The sequence below is a fragment of the Gekko japonicus genome, unplaced genomic scaffold (assembly GCF_001447785.1).
Source record: "Gekko japonicus isolate JY-2015 unplaced genomic scaffold, Gekko_japonicus_V1.1 scaffold181, whole genome shotgun sequence".
Taxonomy (NCBI): Eukaryota; Metazoa; Chordata; class Lepidosauria; order Squamata; family Gekkonidae; genus Gekko; species Gekko japonicus.
Genome location: NW_015171507.1, coordinates 982,198 through 1,003,129, shown reverse-complemented (window position 1 = coordinate 1,003,129; position 20,932 = coordinate 982,198). Strand labels below are relative to the sequence as shown.

General features: G+C 50.6%; 1 protein-coding gene across 1 annotated transcript in view; it reads left to right on the top strand.

Annotated features, from left to right (window-relative positions):
* The window catches only part of NCOR2 (nuclear receptor corepressor 2), a 332,048-nt gene that overhangs the window by 235,392 nt on the left and 75,724 nt on the right, over nt 1-20,932 (top strand). Inside the window, exons 20-21 of the mRNA XM_015419296.1 lie at nt 13,001-13,121; nt 13,574-13,805. Of these exons, the coding sequence (XP_015274782.1) occupies nt 13,001-13,121; nt 13,574-13,805 (353 nt within the window). The remainder of the gene's footprint in view (nt 1-13,000; nt 13,122-13,573; nt 13,806-20,932) is intronic.

Sequence of the window (20,932 nt, the reverse complement as noted above, 5' to 3'; positions counted from 1 at the left end):
TCTGGGCTTTGTGAGCCTCTGATTCCACCCTCCAGAAATGTGTTTGGCCAGAAACATCCAATTACACCGTTCTGCATAAATAGTCGTGTCTGCATTGCTTAGATATGCGTGCTTTTGTCTCACCGCTGTTCAGGCTTTCAAATAATTTGGGAAATGTTTTTTTGGCAGGGGAGCGCGTGGCAGAGGGGAACTGTGGGAAGGGAAGCCTTGGGTATGCATCTGAGTTTTTCCACCACACGGATGAGGGCTAGAACCTTAGCCACCAGAGTCCCCTCGCACCTAGCAATGCAGGCACAAGCTCTGCATTTTGCTGTTAAGACACCAGGCCGCATTTCCTGCCGGAGGAAGGACAGAGTGTAGCTTCCCGAATTTCCCTGGGCAGCAAGGGGAATCCTGCGGATGGACAACATTCCTCAGACCAATGGCTTAAAAAGAAAAGGCTGACTTTTATTGCCCCGCTGTCCTCAGTGGGGTTTTGCACCTGCCTAATGATTTGTAGTGTCCTGACTCTTGCCAGTGTTGTGTTGCCTGTGACAGTAATTGAAAGGGCAGCTTTATGGGCCCTGGTGCTTAGACTGTTTGGGATCGATGCCCGTTGTCAGGGGTTAAAGGAGGTCATATGCCGCAATACGGTCACATCCCATACCGGTGGCCCGTTCTTGATGAGGACAACAGTCTGCTTTCTCTGGGTGACAGGTGATTTGTGGTGTAGTGCACAGCCTCGGTCAATTTCATTAAGTGCCTCTTGGATCCATACTCCTGTAGGGCCGTTCATCAAGCAGTGGGGTCGACCACTCTCATGGGGGCGGGGTGTGTGGAGAGGAAAACACAAGAGCTCAGGTTCATCGGGGTCACAAATTGTTCCTCGTAGTGGAAGCCAGCCAGATATAAAACAAACGATAGAGAAGAATGTGTTTTCGAAGTTGCGGCAGGGTTAGCGACTCTTCTGCGTTCTTAGGCGCTCTTCCTTATAGGGCTGGGGAGACCCTTCTAGACCAGGGGTCCTCGGCCTTTTTGAGCCTGTGGGCACCTTTTGAACTCTGACACAGGGAGACGGACGCAGCTACAAAACGGCCGCTGTGGGCGGTAGAGCCACGCACAACATATACAGAGGAAGGCCAGGTACAGGGGAGAGGAGGGGTTTTAAAAAGAAGAAGAGGAGGAGGAGGAGGAGATTGGATTTACACCCTGCCCTTCACTACCCAAAGGAGTCTCAGAGTGGCTTACAAACTCCTTTCCCTTCCTCTCTCCACAACAGACACCATGTGAGGTAGGCGGGGCTGAGAGAGCTCTTTCGAGAACTGCTCTTGAGAGAACAGCTCTGCGAGAACTTGTGGCTGACCCAAGGTCACACCAGCAGTTGCAAGTGGAGGAGTGGGTCAAACCCAATTCTCCCAAATCAGAGTCTGCGCTCCTAACCACTACATCAAACTGTCTCCGGGAATGAGTGATAGAGAGAACAAAACCAACATTGTGGTGGCAGCTACCACCAAAGCAACGTTGTTTTAATCTGCACAGCCCATCAGATCTATAAGGGCTGATCAGAAGCCCTCCTTGGTTGGAACCGCATCCGGCCCCACCCACTGCCTGAAAACACTTGGCCAAGGTGTCGGCGGGGACCATTGGCACCCGCGGACACAGCGTCGGGGAACCTCGTTCTAGACTTCGTGACTGTACAGAGAAGCTACAGAGAGGAAATTTGAAAAAAGAATGATTCGGATATGCTGAATCAATCTGGAATTAGTGGAGGCTGGGAGGCCACCAAACTCTTGACCATCCCCGGGCAAGGGATCTGCTTTCTTGGATTCCAGCCTGATTAGTTTCTGTAAGAAGCCACCTCAGCCCCGTGCCTTTTGATCACGTGACGCTGAACTGCAGGCTGTGGAAGGTCAGTAGTTCAGGAGTTCAAGACCCGGGTGCCACAAGATGGGGTGAGCTCCTGTCTCTAGTTCCAGCTCCTGCCAACCTAGCAGTTCGAAAGCAAGAAATTGCAAGTAGATAAATAGGGACCACTTCGGTGGGAAGGTAACAGCGTTCCGTGCGGCTTGGTGTTTAGTCATGCCGGCCACATGACCACGGAAACGTCTTCGGACAGCACTGGCTCTTCGGCTTTGAAACGGCGATGAGCACCGCAACCCTAGAGTCGGATTCGACTGGCTTTCGAGCAAGGGAACCTTTACATTTACCTTGGTGTAGTGGTGAAGTGCACAGACTCTAATCTGGGAGAACCGGTTTGATTCCCCACTCCCTCCACTTGCAGCTGCTGGATGACCTTGGGCAAGCTATAGTTCTGACAAGAGCTGTTCTCTCAAGGGCCGTTCTTGAAAGAGCTCTCTCAGCCCCACCTACCTCACAGGGTGTCTCTTGTGGGGAGGGGAAGGGAAAGGAGATGGTAAGTTGCTCTGAGATTCTGAGTGAAGGGCGGGGTATAAATCCCTCCCCTTCCTCCTCCTGCTCTTCTTCTCCTCCTCCTCCTCTCTCTTTCTCTCTCCCCCCAGCTCTGTGCTGGCGGCTATATTGCATCACCACATTGATCTTCCAGAGTGCTTTGGCCCCCTGTAGGTCTAGTGTCCCGCCTTCTCTGGCTGTTGGATTCTGTGCTTCTGGGACCCTTTGTTGGTCATCCCTTTATCAGAGGTGCTATAACTTGGGAGGGCCGAGACTTAGTAGCTACGCATCTCCTTTGCATGCAGAAGGACCCAGGTTCAGTCCCTGGCATCTCCAGTAAAGAAGACTGAGGAAGGCGATGAGAGAGACCTAGACTTAAAACCCTGGGTAGCCAGTCAGAGGAGACCAGTCTGACCTAGATAGATGAATGATCCAACTCTGTACAAGGTAGCTTCACGTGTGCAGCTCTTGCCTTCCTGGTGCAGTCCTTGATTCCTTGTACAGTAGACCCCAACCATTCACCAGGATGTGGTGTAGTGGGCAGAATGCCCAACTAGGATCTGGGAGACCCAGGTTCAAATCCCCACTCTGCCATGGAAGTTTGCTGGGTGAACTTTGGCCAGTCACGCACTCTCAGCCTAACCAGCTTCACAGGGTTGTTAAAATGGAGGAGCGGACAACAACCTAAGCCGCTTTGGGTCCCCGTTGGTGAGAAAGGCGGAGTGTTAATGAAGTAAATGAATAAATCTCCAGGATCACTGTGAATGGTGAAATCTGCAAATGCTGGGAGGCAGGATACTGCTGCCTCCCAATAGTTTTCTTTTTAAATCGTAACTTCTTGCAACAATTACGATGATGGCAGGAGTAAAAATGGGCTAGAGTCAGTATCACACGATCAGGTCGTGGAATGCAAATAAGTGTAAAGAAAAACGTCCTGCTGGATCAGGCCATGGATCTGTCTAGTATAGCATCCTGTTTCCTAGAGGTGTCCGGCTGGACAAAGTCCAGCCAGATTCCTCAGAGAAGCCCACAAGAGAGCGGGGCACAGAGGCCTTCCACTTGGTTTGCTCCGAGCACTGGCCGGGTGCTCTTTTGTTGTTCAGTCGCACAGTCGAGTCCGACTCTTCGCAACCCCATGGACCAGGTCACGCCAGGCCCTCCTGTCTTCTGCTGTCCTCTGAAGTTGGCTCAACTTCACGTTCGTTGCATTGATAACACTGTCTAACCATCTCATCCTTTGCCGTCCCCGTCTTCTTTGCCCTTCAATCTTTCCCAGCATCAGGGTCTTCTCCAGTGAGTGCTCCCTTCTCATTTGGTGGCCTATTTGGTGCTCTATCTCGCCATAAAAGTTCCGTCTAGCCGTCACGGCTTATGGCTTTTGATAAACGTGTCCTGTTGTTCGGCTCCGGGGTAGGAGAGTGGCCGAGCACCCGCGCTCATCAACCATTCTCCATACCTTTCAAGGCGAATTAGAATAAGAGCGTGAAACCTGCTAAGAAAGGCGCAGCGCAAGCGTTGCATGTTTTATCTCTGCTGCGGACATGCCCTGAAGATTTGGAGGGGGGGGCTGGAGCATAGTTTGGAGGAATGGTGTGCGGGGAGTCCTCCCCTGGCGTCCTTCCATCGCTCTGGAAGTCTCGGTGGCTACTGCCAAGCCGGAGCAAAGGTAATAACAGCTTTTTAACTTCCCGGGGTTTTTTTCCTAAAGGAGTCCCCAAAGATAATTATCTTTGCATATATATTTTATAAAGGTTGCTGGCAGAGCGAGGAATGAAAGTTCAGCGGTAGGTCGCGCTAAATATAAATGAGCGCACGAGGCCAGCCCGTACAGACATAAGTTAACTGTTGTCAGTTCATAGCTGAGGGAGAAGAGAGTGTGTTAGGTGGTAAGAGTGAGCGAGAGTGCCAGCCAGAAACCTTATCTTCTTCACCGGGTGGCCTGAAGCCGCCAGGGACAACTTTGGAAGTTGAACCTGTTACCCTCCTCCTCCTCCTCCCTCGGCTCCCAAAGCCTCGTGTTCATGCCCCCGTTCACCTGAAGAGGATTCCCCCCTCCCCAGTTTGTTGCAGACTGAGAGGAGCTTGGACTGGGACTTGATTTACCTGTGCAGGCTTTGACCTAGTGGGATGGGCTCCTCTACTTCAGGCTGCAGATGTAGTACATAAGAACATAAGAGAAGCCAATGTTGATCAGGCCAGTGGCCCCTCCAGTCCAACACTCTGTCACACAGTGGCCAGAAATACCAGGTGCCATCAGGAGGTCCATCAGTGGGGCCAGGACACTAGAAGCCCCTCCCACTGTTCCCCCCCCCCAGGCTCCCAAAGTACAGAGCATCCCTTGCCCCAGACCGACAGCTCCTCACTATACCTTGTGACCAATAGCCACTGATGGACCTCTGCTCCAGATGTTTACCTAATTCCTTCTTGACGCCGTCCATGCTTGTAGCCGCCACCACCTCCGGTGGCAGTGGATTCCATGTGTTAATCACTCTTTGGGTGAAGAAGGACTTCCTCTTATCTGTTCTAACCTGGCTGCTCAGCAATTTCACTGAGTGCCCACGAGTTCTTGTATTGTGAGAAAGGGAGAAAAGTACCTCTTTCCCTCATTCTAGTTGCCCTTTTCTGCACTTTTTCCAATGCTATCATATCCTTTTTGAGGTGTGGTGAACACAACTGTACACAGTATTCCAAACGAGGTTGCACCATTATGATACTGGCTGATTTGCTTTCAATTCCCTTCCTAATAATCCCCAGCATAACGTTGGCCTTTTTTATTGCAGTCGCACACTGTCTCAACATTTTCATTGAGTTATCTACTACGACTCCAAGATCTCTCTCTTGGTCAGTCTCTGCCAGTTCAGACCCCATCAATGTGTATTTATATTTAGGATTTGTGGCTCCAGTGTGCATCACCTTGCACGTGGCCACATTGAACCCCATTTGCCACGTTGACGCCCACTCGCCCATCCTCGACAGATCCCTTTGGAGTGCCTCACAATCCTCCCTGGTTCTCACCACCCTGAACAACTTTGTGTCATCTGCAAATTTAGCCACTTCACTGCTTTCTCCCAACTCCAAATCATTAATAAACAAGTTAAAAAGCATTGGACCGAGTACCACGTTTTGAAATGCTCCCCGGTGTTCGAGACACCCTCCGAGTCGAAAGCCAGCAAAACAAATTGAGAAGGAGGAACCGTTCTCCCAACTGTGCCAGTTCTCTGTTTGCATGGAGTTTTCCCTTTGTAAAAGAATATATTCAGAAACCCACCGTGAGAACATTAAGAAGAGCCCTGCTGGATCAGACCATCGGTCTGTCTAGTCCGGCATCCTGCTTCACCCCTCCAGTCTGAAATGACCATCCCAGGGCCTTGGTACATCATTCTCCTCCATGAGTGAACTCAGTGAGACGGTACTGAAAGAACCCCTCTCGAGCCTCCAAGAAGATCTCAAAAGCTCAAGAGTCCTGACATTGTCCTCGGTGCTTTAACAAAATTCTCCAACCCTTGGTTGGTTATCCCACGTTGAAAACAGAGGCAACGAGCAAGTCCTTGGGTATCTAGGAGCTCCCCTCCCGACTTTTCATTGACCTGCAAACGGAGATATTTCCCCCCTATCTTATAAATAAAACAAGCGTGGATTGAAAAAGGCCCAGTAGCGATGACCTGCGATGCCACTCAAGCCGGGACTTGCCCCTGTGCAGAGGGTTCGAGCCGACAGGGTTGCAGGCCTCACTGAGGCGATGGAAAGGACTTCAGACCTTTGGTAGCTGTGCTGAAGCATTGGCAGGATTGTAGATGACTGTGACGTTGTGGTCCTTCCACCGGGACCGCTTCTGCACTCAAAAACCCAACACTGGAGACAGGTCAGGATCTAAGCAGACCCCTTCGGTGTACCTCACCCCAACGTCTTCTCAGGTTACCTCTCCTCAACTACCAGTTAGTTCTAAAGCCCAGCCTCACATCCTCCTCTTGGCTTATTTTAGCAAGTTGTTTCACTGCCTATAAATTTTGAGGTCGCTCCCTGTTCAGGGAGACAAACAAGCATGGCCCAGCCACGTGAAGGGAATAAAATCCGTATCTGCCTTGTTGATCCCTTCCCTGCCGCGTCTCCGAATCAGTCTCGAAGACATCCCCTAGATACAAGCAGGAAATGAGCAAAAATCCACATGGTCTTCAGCCCCCGGGCACACCTGAGACTCCAGCTTGCTCAGACGCCATCAGGGAGCTGCTCCCAGGGAGCGGAATCTATTCCGAGAATACGCCTCCCCTCGCAGATTTTTGGCTCTTCGAAAGAGGAGCTGTGAGGAGTTGCTGGGAACTGGACTCGCTGGTCAGATAGCATCTCGTCCTTAAGAGTCTGTCCTCAGTTCACTCCACATCACACAGAAAACCGTTACGGTCGCATAGTTATTTATTGGGGAGAATATTATCTCCCACTCTCTTCCTGGTTTTCCTGCCCTCCAGTCTAGCATCCCGGTAACTCTGTGAGGTAGGTTTGAATGTTCCCTCTTAAGCTGAGTCAGTGTGAGCTAGCCCACAGTTTTTTAGCCTCCGGCTCACAGATGTTTGTCTTCGCTCAGGAAGGAGGGCTCCAGAGAGCAATCTAATTCACGCGGCAGCCAAATGGCTCCGCTCACAACTTCAATGCCAGCGGCTCACAAAGTAGAATTTTTGCTCACAAAACCCCACCGCTTAGAGGGAGCATTGGTCATACTATGAGCTGGCAAATGGGCTGAGGTCACCCAGCGAGTTTCTTGACAAAACGAGGATTGGAACCTGTCCTGGTTTGACAGCTTCACCACGCCGCCTTCCACGTTCATACCTCCTTCTGGGGATTCCGTACACAGTCCGTCAGCCTGTGCTAGCCCCTGTCTCATCTGTCAGGTATGGGGGACTCCAGTGGGGTGGGCTGATAGCTCAGTCTCCAGTAGGATGTTGGCCATGGTCATGGGGCAGTCCATCTCTGCTTTTCAGGGGAAGCAGAGGAGGGCTTTCCTAACCATCCAGTTCGACGCCAAAGCACTGCCTTGTTTACTGAAGAGGCACCTTGTTTCCTGCATTACTGCCCTGTAAGAAGAGGCGCAAGAATTAGTCTGTATATGACACCGCCAGAAGCACTGCCTTGTTTACTGAAGAGGCACCCTGTTTCTTACTGCCCTGTAAGAAGAGGTGCAAGAATTAGTCTGTATATGACACTGCCAGGTACCGAAACAGACCCTTGGTCCATCAAGGTTGGTATTGTCTACTCAGACTGGCGGCGGCTCTCGAGAGTCTCGGGTGGAGGTCTTTCACATCGTCTTCTATCAGATCCCGAGGATTGAACCTGGGACCTTCTACATGCTGAGCAGATGCTCCAGCCAAAGCCACATCCCCAAGAGACTGGATGTTCAAATTGGAGCAGGGGGAGAGGTGGGAGTAATTTTTGTAATTTGCCATGACTAGACGCTTTGTTAGGGCCGTGGTGGCTTGGAGGTTAAAACGCTGAGCTGCAGACCGGAAGGTCGGTAACTGAGCAGTTTGAGACCCGAGTGTGCCGCATGACGGAGTGAGCTCCCGTCTCTGGCCCCAGCTCCTGCCAACCTAGCAGTTTGAAAGCAAGACATTGCAAGTAGATAAAGAGGTACCGCTTTGGTGGGAAGGTAACAGCGTTCCGTGCACCTCGGTGTTTAGGTTAGTCATGCCGGCCCAATGACCATGGGAACGCCTTCGGACAGCGCTGGCTCTTCAGCTTGGAGACGGAGATGAGCACCACCCCCTAGAGTTGGATTGGACTGGCTTTCAAGCAAGGGAAACCTTTACCTTTAGATGTTTTTGTGCCTTACATAGGATGACCTACTCATGGATCTTGTTTCAGAGGGTATCCGTGTCGGACTGCAGTAGAACATCCAGGTTCAAGTCCAGTCGCAGCGTAGAGACTGACAAGATTCTTGGGGTATAAGCTTTTGAGAGCCAGGACTCCATTCTTGGATCTTGTGTGTTTCCCACAGGGGAATGAATCCTACCTAGGCCATTAAGAGTACCTGGAGGAGGCTCTGGACTCAGGAAGTAATCTGGTTCCATGCCTCTGGCTTCTGCCAGCCGTGTGAATATCAATTGCGTCTGTTGAATAATATCTCACTTATTTATCTCTGCTGCTTCCGCAAATGTGGGTATTGATGACCCTTGCCAAATAATATTGATCCTGTCTAGCTTCTGTATCGACCAGCCAGTTTCCTGCTCCTGAGAGGTCAAGTAAAAGAACTCAGAAGAACGTAAGGCGCTGCAGATTAGGGCAGACTTTGCAGCTAGGGTCACCAGATGGAAAGGGGGAAGGTTCAGCTATGCCTCAGTTCTCCTTTCTCCCACACAAGTGAACGGTCGGCATTTACTCCTACGGGGGAAGCGATAAAACAGCACACTTGGGGCAGGGTGGCCCTTCCTTCTAGGGATTCTGTAAGGGATGCGCCACCACCCTGCCCAGAGGTGTGTGCAGTAGGCGATCCCTTTGTGTCTACGTGCCCCACCCTTGTCACAATGATGGGGCGTTCTGGGTAATGATGCACATGTTTTTGTCTGAGACGGGTGGTACAGAAGGGCACACAGTGCACATCTGTGAGCCATTTATTCATTTTGTCTCTGGCAGACGCTTGGAGCGTCGCCGAGCGAGAGAATTGTGTAGATCTGGTTTGGCAACTGATCGTATAAGGCGGGCCTTAGCCAATTTGCTTCAGCTTTACGAGCCATCCCCCCAAAATTTAGGACTTATTTCTAAGCCTTCATGGTTCTGTATTTTATTGACCATACGTCAGCACCATGCCACAGAGTCCACCCTCCAAAGCAGCCATTTTCTCCAGGGGAACTGATCTCTGCCGTCTGGAGATCAGCTGGAATTCCAGGAGATCTCTCAAGTCTCACCTGGAAGTTGGCAAGCCTACTTGGTGCCACAGTGAAATTTCTGGGCACCACGGCGCCTGGGATTTGTCGAGCCCTGATATAAGAGAACTGGCCCGGCTCCCCCCTCCTTTCCCCATATCATAAAGCACTTCCTAGACTTTCAGATTTTTCCCCATGCCCTTGAACTCTGCACTCTTTGCCTGTAGTCCACGGAGATGCACATGTTCCTTCCCTGCCTCCTCCCCTGCCTGACGTCTCCCCAAGCCAAACTGGAGCCTTCTCTCTCTTTCCCCTCGCTATCTTTTTTTTTTTTTAAATCCCCGGAGGGATATTTTTTATTTTGCATAACTACAAAAACTACAAAGAAATAATAGGGAAGGGACTACAACTAAGGAGAAAGGAAAGCAAACCACACTAAACTAAAACCCCAAGAGGAGGAGATCTTTCCACTGTTAGTAAAAATGTTAGTACTGTTAGAGTTAATGTCACAATATACTTGTAGAGTTCTTGCTTATCGCAGTTCGCTATTCATATGTTATTTTGTTAGTTGTTATGAGAGAAATCATCTTCTATTCTTCGCTTCAAAAGGCCTGCCCACGACCCCTCGCAAACAGATCTTTTTTCCCCCAAGGCTCCACGGATGCGCACAAGCACCCAACGGAGCTTGCGCAAACTTCAGTTTTAAAAAGTTAAAAAAACCCCCAACCCCGTTTGCCACGCCCCCCCCGCTTCTTTGCCTGTGGTGTGATCGGCACCTCGACGGGACCTCAACCAGACGTCTGATCTCGCAGTTGCGCATTAGTTTGCCCCGGGGCAAGCAGCCACGCTCCCCTCTCCCCGCATTTTCCAGCTCGTGTGACCGGGGCCTGTGTTTGTCTTCTTACAAACTTGACTACTATTTCTCCAGGTAGGCTATTTTTTTTAATGTAACTGGAGTATGCCCTATAGGCTATCTCCATTTCGTTTACAAGTTCATCCGCTGTTAAGCCTACTGCTGGAGCGATAATTTCACTAAGCACCTTCTTCAAGTCTTCTCGATCTGTTTCAGGAACCCCCTGAAACCTGAGAACCATGTTAGTTTTTTTCATCTGTAGCTGTAAAACTCGGTTCTCTTGGCAATTCTGCTTCATTTCCACCTCTCCCATCCTTTTCTTCAACTTCTTGCTTGTGCTGTCTATCTCTTTAATTTTCTCGTTTGCCTGCTCCACTTTTTTCTCTGTTTTGTTCAGCTGGAGCTGCTGTGCAGCAAAATTTTTATTCATCACAGTCAATTGCTGGTTAATACCATCGAGTTGTTCCATCACCGGCTTAAGCATATCCGCCAGAATTTTGAGGACATCTGCTCCCTCTTCCGGCCTCGGACTCTGACTGCCCGGTTTCGTTTTAAACTTTCTCTGCTGGGCCGCCATCTTTCCCGTTTTGTTTACAGTTTCTACCACTCCCACAAAACTTGGAAAATTCGCCAAGTAACTTCGCGATTCAGATAAGTCTCTCAAAACACTTTCGGTTTACTTCCTCCCCTCTCCCCCTTCGTGTCCTTTAACCGCTCATTCGCAAAAGAGGCGTCCCTCTTTGCAATCTCTGTTTTCGATCGCGGGGGGGGGGGAATCGCTTTTCAAACTACTCCGTTTTATGTTTCCCTCGCTATCTTGTCAATGAGAACTCGCTCAGTAAACAGCTGGCTCCCGCTCTCCTTCATGCAGATGGCATTCAAGGCCAGCAGGACACAACTGGATTTTTGGTGGGGTGAATGACATCCCTTTGATGGTGCTTATGATCTGACAGCAGCTCATGGAAAGTTGTTTTCCTTCAGGGGCTATTAGCTATTGCCTGTGGGCCATTTCCACTTCTTCACGCGGTGCGTATTCAGCTTAGCTCGTTTGCTCAATATCCTGGAATCACTTGCCCTGCAAATGCTATCTGTGTAGCACTTGTTAAAGTCGCATGCGAATTGCATTGGTTAACCTGGGGGTGAGGGGGTGGACCCTTCTTCCCCTATTTTATCCTCTCAGCAACCTTGTGAGGTAAGTTAGGGGGAGAGAGAATGACGGTTTCAGGGTCATCCAGTTGGTTTCATAGCAGATGCGGGCGTTGATTTCAGGTTTCCCAAATGTAGCCACTTGCTATAACCACTACACTATACTACTCTGGCTCTCACTTAACCCTTTTTTTAGGCGGGTAGCCATGTTGGTCTGCAGTGGATTCAAGTCCAGGACAACTTAAAAGGCCAACTTAAAAGAGCCAGTTTGATGTAGTGGTTAAGAAAGTGGACTCTAATCTGGGAGAACCGGGTTTGATTCCCCACTCCTCCACATGCAGCACCTGGTGAGACCTTAGGTCAGTCATAAGTTCTTTCAAAGCTGTTCTCTCAAGGGCAGTTCTTGAGAGACCTCTCTCAGCTCCATCTACCTCATAGTGTGCCTGTTGTCTGGAAGGGAAGGGAGATTGTAAGCCGCTCTGAGACTCCTTAGACTGTAAACTGCTCTGAGACTCCTTCGAGTAGTGAAGGGCGGAGTATAAATCCAGTCTCCTCTTCTTTATGGTTAAGAGCACAGACTCTAATCTGGGAGAACCGGGTTTGATTCTTCACTCTTCCACATGCAGCTGCTGGTGTGACTTTGGGTCAGTCACATGTTCTCTCAGAGCTGTTCTCTTGGGAGCAGTTCTCTCAGAGCTCTCTCAGCCCCACCTACCTCACAGAGCGTCTGTTGTGGGGAAGGGGAAGGAGACTATAGCCCGCTCTGAGACTCCTTCCAGTAGTGAAGTGTGGGCTATACATCTAATCTCTTCTTCTTCGTCTTCTTCTTCGCTTAGCAGGTGTGAGCTTTCGAGAATCAAAGCTCCCTTCTTCAGATATAAATAGGAATTGGAGATCCCTGAGCCCTTGTACCCCAGTCTGAATGTGGCAGCTGTGTTTCAGAGAAGGGATTTTGGATGCAGTGGTACAATGCAGTATGAAAGCAGGTAGAGCAGGTAGAGAAAGAAGTACTCTTCTCCCTGTCTCACAAGACAGGAACCCGTGGGCACTCCATGAAATTGCTGAGCAGTCAGGTTAGAACAGATAAAAGGAAGTCCTTCTTCTTCCCCCAAAGAGTGATTAACACATGGAATTCACTGCCACAGGAGGTGGTGGCAGCTACAAGCACGGACGGCTTCAAGAGGGAATGGGATAAACATATGGAGCAGAGGTCCATCAGTGGCTATGAGCCACAAGGTATAGACGGGGACTCTCGGTCTGGGGCAAGTGACGCTCTGTATTCTAGGTGCTGGGGGGGGGGGCAACAGTGGGAGGGCATTTAGTGTCCTGGCACCTGGTAATTCTGGCCACTGTGTGACACAGAGTGTTGGACTGGATGGGCCATTGGCCTGATCCAACATTGGCTTCTCTTATGTTCTTATGAAATTGGCTTGATTAGTGCAGGGGAGAACTGCAGAGAATTAGAATCTGTAGTGGGATAAGAATCCCCATTCAAGCCCTGAGGGGTGGGGGTGGGGGAGTCATTGTTCGGAATTTGTGAATGAACGCAAAAAAATCTTGTGCTGTAATCTCCACTTGAAGGTGTTACTGGACTGGCTTCTTACTTCACTTTATGTTTTCTTGAGTATCTGGTATAACAGCTTCAATCTGTAACACACCCACCCACCCACCCCGTGCGGACACTGGCAGGAGAGGCGTCCTTCACTCAATCCAGCAGCACTTGCAGTGGCTTCTCTAACTCCCTGTCCATCTTTCCCTGTAGGTTGTTGTCCCCTCGGCCTAGCCTCCTCAACGCAACCCACGATGCGCGGCCCAACTCCTCGCCCCAGAAGCTGCTGGACCTGAAACGGCTGAAGCAGAGAGCTGCCGCCATCCCACCCATTGTGAGTAGCGCCTCCCAAGCCGAGTGCCGGCTCACGGTGCGAAGCGGTCTGGCTCCCAGGATATTAAACCCCCTTTCTCGTTGGCTTGGTTTCTATGCAACATCGGTTTAGAAGGATATGGGCTTTTCCTGCTTCCCAAAACAATTGTTAGTGTGTCCCAAGCTCCTCCCCAACACACACACACCCCAAAAAAAGAGGCATCTGCTGTATTCCACAGGGCACCCCGTGCTTTCGGCTGGGCGCTCCATGCGCCATATCTTCCAAGCGTCTCGCTTGTTCCCTCAGATGGGAAAGGCAGGCTCAGTGGGGGATGAAATGGCTCTTAAAAGCTTGCTGCAAGGGAGCTGAAATCTTGCTTTTCTGGATGCTCGTGCGTGTGTGTGTGTGCCAGCTGCAAATGGCATAACCCAGCCCGTTTCTCTCCCCTCCTCCTCCTCCTCCTCCCCCTGCAGATTTTGGACAGTTTGCTGGAGGGAACGTTGCAGAGTGGAAGCTCGAAGCCTCAGGCGTCTCATCACGCGTTGGCCCTTTACCAGCAGCAAATCACGAAAGCTCACGAGTCCGCCCGGGAGGACTCGGCGCAGAGCAAGCAGCCCCAGCCCCAGCAGCCGGCCGAAAAGGAGCCTCTCCTCAGCAGCAGCCCCGGGGCCCAGAGCAAGAGTCCAACAGTGGTTGACAAAGAAGGTGAGCGAGAGCCATGTTGAGGTCGAGGGGCAGAAGGGGGGGCGGGGGCGGCAGTGATTGCAGGCGGGGGTGGAAGCGAGCCTCCCGCTCCGACCCAGGGGGGGAACTCTTGAGAAGTCCCTCTCAGCGGACTCAGATGGGCATGGCTAATTAGGAGGGAACATTGTGTCTCGCTCAGCCCGGATCAGATGCCGGAAGCCAGGAGATCACTCTTATTAATGTTCCCGCCGCCATTGCCTTTGGAAAGGGGCAGGAAGACCTGGAGGAGGGCCAAGGCCACGGGGGTGAGCCACTTTCCTCCGCCTCCCCGGCATCTTACGAGGAAGGCTTTTAGTGCTCAGATGGAGCCATTATTTCTTGGACAATCAATGCTAATGCCCCTGACTGGAAGGGCAAGACTTCCTGTAAAAGATTCTCCTCTGCATCCACGGTGGAAGCGGCCCAGGCACCTAATGGGCAATTTGCAGCTTCCCTCTCCCATCCCGCGTGCCTCCGTCGTATTGATAGTCTGACGCTCTTTAGCGGAGATACAGGGCCGTCTGGGACTCTCGTAGTGCGTGTTTAAAAGTCCCTGCACCACCTTGTGGCACGTATGTTTTCAAGCTCCTTTATCTCTGCCCTCACCCTCTCTTACAAGAACAAGAAGTCCTTTCCCCAGTAACTGGGCCTCCTTTTTTTCTTCTTCTCTGTGTATGTGCACATTTATTTATTTATTTATTATTAATCTTGTATCCCACCCTCCCCACCCCACTGTGGCAGGCTCAGGGTGGCTAACAATTCATACATGTAGATATATACATTAAAACTCCAAAATATACTAAAAACAGAGTTAAGTTAAGTTGTTGTTGTTCAGTCGCACAGTTGAGTCTGACTATTTGCGAGTCGCGACCCCATGGACCACATCACGCCAGGCCCTCCTGTCTTCCATTGTGCTCTGGAGTATGCTTAATTTCATGTTTGTTGCATCGATAACACTGTCTAATCATCTCATCCTTGCCGTCCCCTTCTTCTTTGACCTTCAGCCTTTCCCAGCGTCAGGGTCTTCTCCAGTGAGTGCTCCCTTCTCATTGGGTGGCCAAACTATTTGAGCTTCAGCTTCAGTATCTGGCCTTCCAGGGAACAATCGGGGTTGATTTCTTTGAGGACTGACTGATTTGATCTCCTTGCAGTCCAAGGGACTCTCAAGAGTCTGCTCCAGCACCATAGTTCAAAAGAATCTATTCTTCGGCGCTCGGCCTTCCTTATAGTCCAACTCTTGCAGCCATATACTCGATACAGCTGTAGTAAAAGATGGCGGCATTCCTTCAGCATTCAAACAGTCGACTACGCTGTAGTCCAGGCTCCTGCCAGGCTGTTGGGTCGTCAGGTTGGCGGTGCGGTTGGTGTTAGGGCCAGGGCCATGATGTTAAAGGCGGCCCCTAATTGAAAGCCTGGCGGAAGAGCTCCGTCTTGCAGGCCCTGCGGAACTGCACAAGGTCCCCCAGGGCCCTGATATCATCCAGGAGCTCATTCCACCAGCAAGGGGCCACCACAGAGAAGGCCCTGGCCCTCGTTGTAGCAAGCCTAGCTTCATTAGGGCCCAGGGGACCCAGGTGATTTTGGGGTCCCGATCTTAGTGCTCTCTGGGGAACATGCGTAGACACACACTCAAGTTTCTGGCCCCTGTGGCTTGTTGGGGGTGGGGGGAATCTCAGACGCCAGAGGTGTCACATCAAATTTCAAAGGACGTATTCCAGCTTTTCAGAGTTAAAAGAGAGACAAACAACCAGTCATCGATCCTCCTCCACCCAAGCGTTCCTTTGCTGAGTTTCGCAGTGGTGCATTTACACCATCACAGAGCAAACACAGCTTGCGCGTCTGCACCTCATCCCGCCACGTGGAGCACCAGGCTGGGGTGTTTCCTCGCGAGAAAAATCTCCTCTCAGGGAGGGCTGCCGCTGGAACTGGTTCTGTAGGAGGTGAACAGTGCAGCAGCGTGAATCCCTTTTTAGTCAAAGACTTACCTGCAGTAACACCCCGAGACAGAGCGCGATCGATGATCTCGCACAAGGGTAAATTGCATCAAGGCTGCCTTTAGGAGTTTTTGCAAACCCTAATTAAGCAGAGGCTTCTCAGCCTCAGGCACGCTCACGGACCGCTTGCCGAACTCTCCTGCTCACCTCCCTCTCCCTCTTCCTCCACGCTGAGCTTGATTGAACACTTCCCAGTTTGATTACGCTGCAATTTGCTGTGACGTCCAAGTGCAGGTGTTTGGGCAAACTGGCACTTATTCCCCCCGCACGTACACACACACACACACACACACACACACGAAAGCCCGGATTCTAACCCTTAGTTAAATTCTAGTTTAAAACTGAAGCTTTGTGCAGGGGGGGGTGGGACGGGGGGGGGAGACAACACAAACTCCAGTTCGCTCCGGCGACTGTATGCGAACGTCACGGTGAACTGGAGCCTAATCGAATTAGAGATTGCTGCAACAGCTGAAGGCAGCCCAAGTTTCCCCCAGGATACATGCTGGAGCAACAGCTGACGAAAACGTATTCTTAACAGCCAGAAGGTGGGACTTATTTGCCTGAGCCCATCTCATTGCTTCTTCCTGACTGTTGGCTATGATCGTCCACAAGGCCTGCAGCGGCCTTGTCATTTGCTCCTTGTCATTCTCCAGTAGCTGGTAAAACAACCCCAGATGTACTGGGGGTGGTGGTGTGAGAACGGGAAGCAAAACAAATGAAACTCTTTTAATTGCGTGATTCCCCCCCACGCGCACACACACACGCGCACACACGCACGCACGATTGGAGGCACGATTGGAAAACTGTCATTTCTTTAGTGCCCCGTTTGCAGTACTTCAGAAAAACAATCTCGCTGTACGCAGGAGAATGGAGCTCGCTCAGTTCCAAGCTGTGCAATTGTAAGACTAGAAAAGGAGCAATCCATGTGCTTTCTTGGCAGAGAGGCAATTGTTGCAAGCAACACAAGTGATTGTTCCAGTGCCCCGGGTTTGGTTCGCAGCGGGACACCCTTCTCTCTCCTGCCCTGCTCAAGGCAAACGAAAAGGCAGTCTTGCTTCTGCCGCTGGTACCGCGTCACAGCCCCCAAATCCTCAGCACGGCTTTAAAACCGAGTCTCGCCACTGAGTGTCAGCGTCTCGAGCGAGGCGTTCCCTGTCCTTCAGGTCTTTTGGCCTGGCTTTTACTGGCCTGGAGCCATCCCAGTGCGAGAATTCCTCTCTGTAGACATATGAACTCATACCAGATCCTCTCCCTCAGGACGCCAAGGCCTTTCGCGGGTCCGGGGGCTGTGCCCACAGGGCTCTCTCGCTTCCCACAGATGGGCTCTGGGTTGTTTTCCCCCCTTTCTTCCTTAGGCAAAGCTGCGGTTAATAGGCAGGTGGGGGAGCAAAGCAGTGTGGATTGTGCGGGGGGGTTGGGGGTTTTTTGGCTTGGCAGCTTTAAAGCTAGCAATATGTTTCCTATTGATTCAGTCGCTCCTTCAGCTTGGCCTTTCCAGGGCCTGTTGAAAGCCAAGAGCATTCATTTGGATGACAGATTGTGCAAACTTCTTGTCTCCCTCGATCCAATTTCAGGGGCGTGATGGACGGGAATAGGAGCCCTCCTTCTGGTGATAAGTGCCGTTTTATCAAAAGGCCTCTGAATTATGGGCCCCCTTTAATGTATGTTAGGGTAGGGGAAGGCGGGGGGGGGCACAGATAAAGCAGCTGCGTTCTCTGTTTCAAAAGGGTTTTGTTCCTAGGTGAGGATGGGTTAGCTTTCCAGAAACAAACAGTATCACGTCTTTTTTTTTTTTTGGGCTGCCTTGATGGGAGGCCAGGGATCCATCACAAATTAAGTACTTCTGATTGTGGTGGCCTTGGCGGGGGCAGGAGCCAGTGTACTTAAGGGAGTTCAAAGATACCGTAATCGGCAGTATGGTCAAGGGCCATTCCGCTTTGCATGCTGAAGGTCCCAGGCTCAACCCCTCGCCTCTCCACTCAGTCTCGGGAAGCAGGTGCTGGGAATGGTTTTTCTCCATCCGAGACCTTGGAGAACACTGCCAGGCAGGGTAGACAGTGCTGAGTGAGATGGATTAATGGCCTGATTCTGCATAAAGGCAGCTTCATATGTTCACAATAAAGTACAGAAATTCACAGAGAGAGAGAGCTTGGAAGAGGTGTGTTTATGGTTTGAAATTAATTTTTTTCCCACAAGAGAATCTAATTATCCCCATTTGCAAAAGGTGGTATATGCCGCAAACATTGTCTTTGCAATTAATCCGCCATAACATCACGGTATTGATCACCCCTTGTCTGATCTATCTAATTATCCCCATTTGCAAAAGGTGGTGTATGCAGCAAACATTGTCTTTGCAATAAATCCGCCATAACATCACAGTATTGATCACCCCTTGTGTGATCTGCTCCTTTGGCTAGCTGCAGAAGAGTTAAATTATGCAAAATATGCAGATATATTCAAATCTGATTTGCGCTGTGTAGTCGGTACACAAAAGCTGTTTCTTCTTGGCATAGAATTTGTGGGGGTGGGGGGCTAGCATAGAGTACATTTGGGAGGGGGGGGAAGAGTCTTCTTTATGCAGCCGTGAAAATAAGTTCACAAAAGTTACTAGTCCCCCGAAAGTTTTAATTAGCCCATCTGCCCATGTGCCCTCATGCTTATTTATGCATTCGATGTTCCCACCACCGTCATTTTATCACGGAAGTCCCTAAAGCAGTTCACAGTGTTCATAAAATCCAGCAATTCTAGCAAAAACTATATGGTTTAAAAATCAAAAGCACAGACAAAATAGACCTGCGGGGAGAGAGAGAGTGAGAAGTTGGGGAGGAAGGAAGAGAACAAATTGAAATGCGGGCTTTAAAAATTCAAAACAAAACAAAAACCCAAAAGATTTCCAACGCTTGTTGAACATGAAGTTCATCTGAACATGGAGAAAGGAAGCAGCAAAGAGGGAGGTGACTCCGGGTTGATCCAGAAGCACTCGTGTGATGGTGTGCTCACCTTTGTCACTTGTGACCAATGCAGAATTGTGAACTGGCTCAGGAAAAGCTAGCTTGCTTAATCACTTGGACACGATTCTTAACTCACCCTAGGCGACCGGGCAAGTGGCTATTCCCAACCTTACCTTTCTGTATGAATCCGATACCCAAATGAATCTGGGGAGGAAAAGGCCCAGGAAACATGAGTTAACTATTTGTGGGATTGTTAGTTGCTGTAGATTTTCCGGGTTGTGTGGCCGTGGTCTTGGCATTGTAGGACCTGACGTTTCGCCAGCAGCTGTGACTGGCATCCTCAGAGGTATAGCACAGAAAGATGAAGTGCTCTCTGTGTCAAGGTGAGAGGGGGAAAATGGTAGGCAGGTAATTTATATCTACTCCAGAAGGTGGGGTAGGGCTGAGTCATTACCTTGTAGGAGTTCCCCAGGCTATGAACATCTTTCCCGAGGAGGCTCTTTTGTATATGGATTGTTTCCTGAGGAGGTTTCCTGTTTCCTGAGGAGGTTCTTTTGACAGCTGCCCTAGTGAAGTAGCCCAAGAGTGTTAGCAGAGAGCTTAGAAGTCTCAAATCTCCCCTTGTCTCTGAACTATTAGAAAAACCTTCAACCTCTCCAGATTTAGAACCTACCTTTAACGCCAATCAGCTGCATGAGATCCACTGAGCTTACAAACAGGAAGTCACATGACATCACAGCCGCATGACAGGAAGTGGAAGGGCCACAGTCCCTGAGCCTGCCTGTGCCAGAAAGGAGTCCTCTCCAGTGCTGAGTGACCTGGCTTTGCTGTCCTGCTGCCGCCTTCAGCTTGTATGTAAAGAGAAGCCAGAGGTGTGACATGCTGACCGCCTAGCCGCAAGTCCTTCCAAAAAGCGGCAAAAAAATAAAATAGCATTGGATGGGAGACGACCAAGAAATACCAGGGTCATGACGCAGAGGCAGGCAATTGCCAGCCACCTCTGAAGTCTCTTGCCTCGAAGACCTCATAAGGGGTCGCCACAAGTCAGCTGCAACCTGACATTCTTAAGAAGAGCCCAGCTAGATCAGACCCATGGTCCATCTAGTCCCGCATCCTGTCTCACACAGTGGCCAACCAGAACAAAGTTTTGAGCCCAGGGTCACCTTAAAGACCAACAGAGTTTTATTCGAGGTGTAAACTTCCGTGTGCACACATCCTTCTTCCGAAAGAAGAAAGCTTATATCTTGAATAAAACTTTGTTGGTCTCAAAGGCGCCACTGGCCTCAAACGTTGGTCTGCCGCTTCAGACCGACCCACCCGAAGTGACCAGCCAGTTCCTCTGGACTGCCAACAACATGGCATAGAGGCCTTCCCCTGGAGTCGGAGTCGCCTCCTCACTCTGGGATTCAGAGAATTGGTGCCTCTGAATGTGGAGGTTCCCCTCAGTCACCGTGGCTAGTAGCTACCGATAGACCTGTCTTCTATGAATCTGTCTAACCCCCCCTTTCAAGCGGCTTCCTCCTGTGGCCATCACTACATCCTCTGGCAGCGAATTCCACATTTTAATCATTCACTCCCCAACACTCTAAGGGCTTGTGACCCTCCTGAGAGTCTCCACACCTGAGCTGAAGACCACTGGATGGCAAGGTCTCGGACTGTCTCCCAGGACCCCACTTCCCAATGCAAGGAGAGTAGCGTCAGCAGCATCACGGTGAGGATTACCGAGATAATCTCTCCGAGGTGCTTTGAATACTCCCAAACGGCCAGCATTTTATCCGGGACTTTTGGTTGGATTAAGAAGCAAAGGTTCGTCTGCACGTGTTTTGTTTCTCTTCGGTATAGGTATGGAACGAATGCCCAGCTTTTCTTTAGTGGCATGTTTGCAGCCTCCATTTATGGGCTGAAGCTGACAGTCAGGCCTCGCATTCGTGCCCTTGAGCTTCTCTGAAGTGTCAGTGCCCCCCCCCCAGCTCGAAGCAGCAGAGTATCCCCCCCCCTCTGCTTTGAGTCAGTCCTCACTGACAAAGCACAGTCGAGGGACAGTGTTCCTGTATCCAAGCATCACCTCATCTGTCCCTGTGGGAGAGACGTGGAGAGGGCAGCAAGGAGGGAGTTGTGGTCATTTGGCCTTCTGACTGGGTGGAGTGCTGGGAGCTGCAGAGGG